Below are 6,557 nucleotides of genomic sequence, written 5' to 3' on the forward strand. Positions count from 1 at the left end.
TTGGCGTGGTGGCCCGGGATTCACTTGTCATGTCAATCATTCATAAAATAGTAGTGTTCTTCTGTTCTTGTTTTTGTACTAACTAATGCACGCACCTTCAACAAACTGATTTGATCAAAACAATGATATTCTTGCTACCAATTAGGGCTGGCAATTTCGGGTTTCGGGTCGTGTTCGGGTCGGGTTGACAGTCGCGGGTCAAAAAATTTACCCAACCCGAACCCGACCCGAAATTTTAATGGGTCAGAATACCCAACCCGAACCCGACCCGCACTACCCGCGGGTAACCCGAACCCGACCCGAAAATTAATATTGATTAATAAAAATATTATTTAAATAATAAATAAATAATATTTTAATCCAAATAAATTAATATTTATTAAATTAAATAATTTTATATTAAATTTAACTAATAAATTTTATAAAAATAATATATATAATATAAATATATATAATATTTATATTATATATTAATTTTCGGGTAATTTCGGGTCAATTTCGGGTAACCCGAATTCAACCCGAAAATGACCTGTTTTTTCTGGGTTGATTTTGGGTCAACCCGAATTCGACTCGAACCCGAAAAACCCCAACCCGAATTCGTATTTTGCGGGTCGAATTCGTGTCGGGTTGTCGGGTCGGGTCCAATATTGCCACCCTACTACCAATAACGTTTATTCTTCATTTGAGTTGATTTACAAATCTTGGTTTCATGAATATACGTTTCACACATTGTAATTCCACCCATTCCCTTCCATTATGGTTCAGCATACATGTCAATGTTACGTTGAAAAGTTCAGCAACATTATTATTTCTTTCAAACTATGATTAAGAAACAGATTAGAATCCAACCTGGTTATCATTGATTTTGTTACATGCATCTTTTCCCAATTACATTATACGTTGCAAGTATTTATTAGTAGCTCATGACATCTTTATGACATAATCCTTGAGCCATAATGCATCGTTTGTTATCAAATTTAAATTCCAAATAAATATAAAAAATAATGAGTTGACTTATCAATTTAGATTATTAATAACTTTTTGATAGATCGGAGGGTTTTGATCAAATCCGAACGTAATCAGTAAATCAGGAAAATATTTCGTAGCAATTAATCATGGATTAAACGGAGATCTTTCAAAAAATCGAATATTTTTTGAAAGGGTGTAAAATTTGATTACCACCTCTGTTTCATAATACTTATTCATTTTTCATTTGTGACCAGTTAAATTAATTAAATTTTGACTAAAATCTGAAAGTTATATTTCTAAAATTTCGAAATTCTAAAAAATTATCGAACTTTAAGTTCATTCTCATTTGGAAGTAAATCATTCATTACACTCTTTTTGAAATATCTTTTAATACTTTTCATTTTCATATTTTTTAATTCATTCCCAATTTTTATTCCCGCCCATGATCTAAACCCTCGTTGCGTCTGGTATTGAGATGAATGGTCGTTGAAGATAGGGGTTACTATTATCAGACATAAATTCTACTGCATGCATTTGTGCGTAACATGCATGCATATATGTTATATGTACGTACTGTAGGAATGCATGCCATATACATGCAAGTTACTCGTAACATAAACTCCATTTTTGAAATAAAATACATCGAATTCGTGTATATTCGCCCACAATAATTGTCATGTCAGACTAAGTGAGTATATATAAGTTATAACGGCCATGGATTAAAAATTTTGTATAGTGCTCCTCTGTTCTTAGTCGCCATATGCTGTTAATTGTCCTTAAGCCTGGCAAATACTCCCTCCCTCCCATTTCTTATCATTTGGGTTGGGCACGGAGGTTTAGAAATATGTATAAAGTAGTGGAAAAGAGAAGAAAAAGTGGGTGAAGTGGTGGGACCCATTGATTTTTAATGTATAAAAAGAAGATAGTGGAGTAAAAGTAGTGTGAAAAGGAAAGAAAAGTGAAGAAGTGGTGGGACCCATTGACTATTTTGGGTAAGTTTTGAAATGTAAAGAATTGGATGGGACACCCAAAAAGGAAAGTGTAAAGAAATGGAGGGGACGGAGGGAGTAAGAAGTAAGGCAGTAATTAGTTATAGAAAAACTCATTTATTGCAGCAACGAATCTGAATGTGCATAACAATCATTGATAATTTGAAAACTTGCACGAGAACAGACCCCATTATCAGGACAATAATTTCGTAGGTTTAAGGATGAGCTATGTCGTGCTGTATATATTTTACATAGAATAGATATGTTTGCTTTATGAAAGTAGGTTTAAGAAAAAGCTAGTCTACTATACGTCATGTAATCAAGTTCCTGCTTCTCATTTTAGGCAGTTCGTTCATTGACATGACACTGATACTTTCCCGGAATCAGAGGCTAAATAATAATATTGTACGAGCTAAAATATAAATTAATTACTGATAAATACTCCTTTCACCCCTCTCAATGGTTTACGTACACTGTTTGCACGCATTTTGAGACTTTTATAAAATATAGTTTCATAATTTTTTTCTAAAATTTTCTTTTCTTGAATAAAAGTTTAAATATCAAACTTTTATTCAGACAAAAAAAAATTAAAAAAATATATTGGGGTCGTTTGGGTGAGTTTAAAATAAGTGTTTTTTGCTTAAAATAAAAAAATGAAGTAGAAGTTAGAAACAAGTTAATACTTATAAGTGATTAAACTGTTTGGCAAATAAGCAGAAGTCCTGAAACAAAAGCCGGTAATCGTAACTTCTTTTAAGTGCTTCTTGACTTTTTACACAAACGGTACAAATAAGTGTTTATAACTTATAAACCCAGAAGTCGGCTTATAATGACCTGCCAAACACCACCGTTATAAAACTATACTTTAAATGAGCGTAAAAAAAACGTGCTAAAAAGTAACGTAAAAAAATAGGGGGACGAAGTGAGTATTGTTTAAAAAATTTCTCAGAACCCTAAAGATGATGTCTCCCTGAAGATCAGATATTAATTACTTTACCTGTTTATTATGAGAATGCGAACATGTAATTTACGTAGGTACATACCATACATATGTCTGCATCGCTGCATGTATATTATGCATGACCATACTCATACATATATATTTGTTGTGTACGTATATCTGTGTGTATGTAAGGATTTAACAATCATACTTAGCTGCGTGCATGTATATGTATTATACAGATAAGTTCCACAGAGGATCGGTACTGGATGATGTTGAGGAAGTGCGAAGAAAGTTCCAGACCTCGTTGTTGTTCACTTGAGGACCTTGATTCATTTTACTCAGACGTGGAGGGTTCTGTAAGGCTTCAGAGTCATGATGATCGAAGGAAAAGCTGAAGAAATCTTCGTCGTCATCGTCGAGAGCTTGATCTTGGCTGTAACAGCAGGTAGATAGTTGTTTGGATGATGTGTCTGCTGCTTGGCCATTGAGCTGCGAAGCAACGAGGCGGTGTAGTGAAGCCCAATCATTGTATCCATTTTTCGAGTCCTCGAGATGATGGTCTTCGATGGTTGGTTGATGAGTAGCGAACATTAGCTCATCGTCTATGGATTGTTCAATGGACTTGAAACTGCAGTCTTTGTCGTCTTGATGAGTGATGTTGCTATTGGGAGGGAGTAGGGAGGGACTAGTGTTTTCGAGTCCTGGAAGATGCAAGAATCTTGCATGGGCTAGATGATTATCATCGATATCATCTTCGGGGCTACTAGTACTTATCATTGTTGGATTGGTAGTACTAATGAATTGAAGATGACTTGTGGGATTCGAGTTATTGATAACAGTACTCGAATTCTGATGATGAAGATCTTCCTTTTTGCACGACTTTCCCATGTACAAAAGTATCTGATCCATAACGTCCCCTTGGTCGTGATGATCAGCAGAGCCGCGGATCAGCCTCCTTGAGTCCAGAGAGATGGTGGATGATGAGCCCTGTGGACTCCCGAGTGCCCTGTGGTAGTTTTTCTTCTTGAAAAGCCGACAAACCACCCATCCGTCTTCTCCTCCAGCTGACTCACTAGCCGAGTGCAGAGTAATAGAACTAGTGCTATCATGTTCGTCGAGACGATACTCATGCATAATCCAGTCGGACTTCTGGCCATGCGGCGCTCTTCCTTTGTAAAACACCAAGGTCTTCCTCATCCCAATTCTTCGCAAGCTGCTGAAGATCACCTTATCCCGCCCCGTTGCTTTCCAGAATCCAGCAGTCGTTGCTCTATTCGTCCGAGTACCTGTCGGATACTTCTTGTCTTTGTGACTGAAGAAGTACCAATCATTTTGTGGAGTCGATCCTATTTTGCACTTCTCTGAATTTTACATGAGGTATATAGAGTTTAATGAAAAGCTGGAAATCGAACATTTTAATTTATTATTGTAAAAATAAAATTTTACCTTGGATGTCCCAGGGCTCCAGCTTGTTAAGATCAACATCCGGGATGACATCAAGATCAATCTTCTGATAACCTACTTTCTTTCTCAAGTAATAGTGCAGTAGTTCTTCTTCAGTTGGATGAAACCGGAAGCCCGGAGGGACGCGAGAATGACCGTTTACTGATAAATTCATCTCCTCCGATGACATGAATTAGACTATCGAAATAATTATTTGTATCAGCTGCATGTAGCTAGCCTGGTATCTCTAAATGGTTCTACTCTTGTTTACTACAATGTTGTGATATCATGGCCACTAGAATGAAGTGTATATATACCCTTATATACATGCAGGAAAGCATTGAGGCAAGGTAGGACAGGAAAGTTAAAAGGGTCCAAAACCTCATGAGGAGATTTGGTATCATGCCTATTGTTGTACTTTTTCTGGTGGGCCTCTGCTTGGGATAACAACTTTCCACCTAATTCAGCCCTACAGGAGTAAGCTTATCTACAGTACCTTTCTTGATCAGTTAAAATTGAGCTAGAGAATTTTAATTGCAAGGAGCTTAACTAGCCTAGAGTCACCACGAGGGTTATGATGGGACCCGGTTTAGGTAAAGAATAATTGTGGGTCCCAGTAGGGGTTAACCTCCGGTGGTCAATAGCAGGGGACAGGCCTCCATCTCAACTATGACCCTCGACCTTAAAATCTTTGGAAAAGCACCCCTGAAACCACCGTTATCTCTAAAGAATCTCTTTATTTCTCTCCCCAACTCTCTTATTTCACTTCACTAGCTTGTTTTCCTTGTGCAACCACTCTAGCAACCACTAGGCTATAGAGAGAGGGGGGATGCTTATTATAATCATGCTGCCGGTAATGATGTTTATTTCATTATGGGTTGGGGGCATTGCCCCCCTTGTTTAGTTGTTGTTACCATATTAATACTAGCTTTATACATTTTTCACCGTAATTATGTGTATAGGCCGGTTCTCGTGATGGAATAAGAGGATTAAACTATTTTACATATTTTTTATTACGAGAGTAATTGGCGGTAGCTTTTATTCTTGGTGAAGGAGTCCCTATTAATTCAAATATTTTTAGTTAAGCGAGTCATTCGTGATAGCAGAATCAAAGGACCAGCCTATTTCACATATTTTTTGTTATGCGAGTCATTCGTCATAGCGGATCCAGAGGACCAACCTATTTCACATTTTTTTTCAAAACTGATTGTATCGGAATCTTGGTTTTGCCATTATTTGTTTCCCTTTGCATGTGCAGAATATGCATTAGCATTACTAGGAGAATGGTTACGGGTACTATTTCCTATACATGCAAATTGCTAAATATGGTTGATTTTATATGCTCTCAATATGGATCCTCTCTAGGAAAACACAGCTAACCTAATTCTTTGTAATAATATAACTTTCCTCATTGATCACCCATTTGTATGCAAACACCACATGATACATGATGATGACAAATTTCATTTCACTGTGTGTTGAATTACTTTTTCGATCGTATGAATGCGAAAGAGGTTCTTGATGGTAATATGGTAACAACAATGACCTAATTAGTTAGAGAGCTAAACATACATACAGTACATGGGCATATGAGCACAACAAAGGGCCAGGTTTATCTATCAACTTTATGTTGTGTTTGGTTGAGATTAATAAAATGGAATCAATTGAAAATAAAATAAAATAATAGAGGTTAGAATGAAGGTATCAATAAGAATTGAGTGGAAATAAATTTTGTATGATGAGATTTAAATAGAAAATGATAAAGAATAGAGCATCCGTTTGTAAAGTGGATGGTTTGAGATTGAGTTGAGGATGATAAGAATGAAATGATGCTAATTACTAAACATTCAATTAAATTATAACTCATATTTCATTTCATTTCTTTTATTTTCATCACTCCAACTAAATATAACATTAGATGATCGAAAAAAAGTATATACACAAAACGCGATTATATATAAAATTATATATCTTCAACGATGCAATTACAAACATGTGTATATCTGTCTATAAATGTGGGCATATAACGGAGCCGATCTGAAACCAGTGTTTAATTATATAACCATCGATGTATACGGTAACAATTTAAAACGTAGGCCTGCAAATTTATAATGCTGATATGATGATATTGTGGAATTTGCAGCAACTGTTGTGAATCTAGTAGATTTTCTAACAGAAATTGCACACCCATTTTTGCTATAGCTGGTGGTAGG

General features: G+C 35.9%; 1 protein-coding gene across 1 annotated transcript; it reads right to left on the reverse strand.

Annotated features, from left to right (window-relative positions):
• Positions 1-2,935: 2,935 nt before the first annotated feature.
• On the reverse strand, positions 2,936-4,632 carry LOC108208326 (NAC domain-containing protein 43). The gene is made up of 2 exons (XM_017378850.2): positions 4,348-4,632; positions 2,936-4,262 (listed from the first exon to the last, which is right to left on the reverse strand). The coding sequence occupies exons 1-2, from the start codon at positions 4,532-4,534 to the stop codon at positions 3,133-3,135; spliced, it is 1,317 nt and encodes a 438-aa protein (XP_017234339.1). The 5' UTR covers positions 4,535-4,632; the 3' UTR covers positions 2,936-3,132.
• Positions 4,633-6,557: the final 1,925 nt, after the last annotated feature.

This window comes from Daucus carota, chromosome 2 (assembly GCF_001625215.2).
Source record: "Daucus carota subsp. sativus chromosome 2, DH1 v3.0, whole genome shotgun sequence".
Classification (NCBI taxonomy): Eukaryota; Viridiplantae; Streptophyta; class Magnoliopsida; order Apiales; family Apiaceae; genus Daucus; species Daucus carota.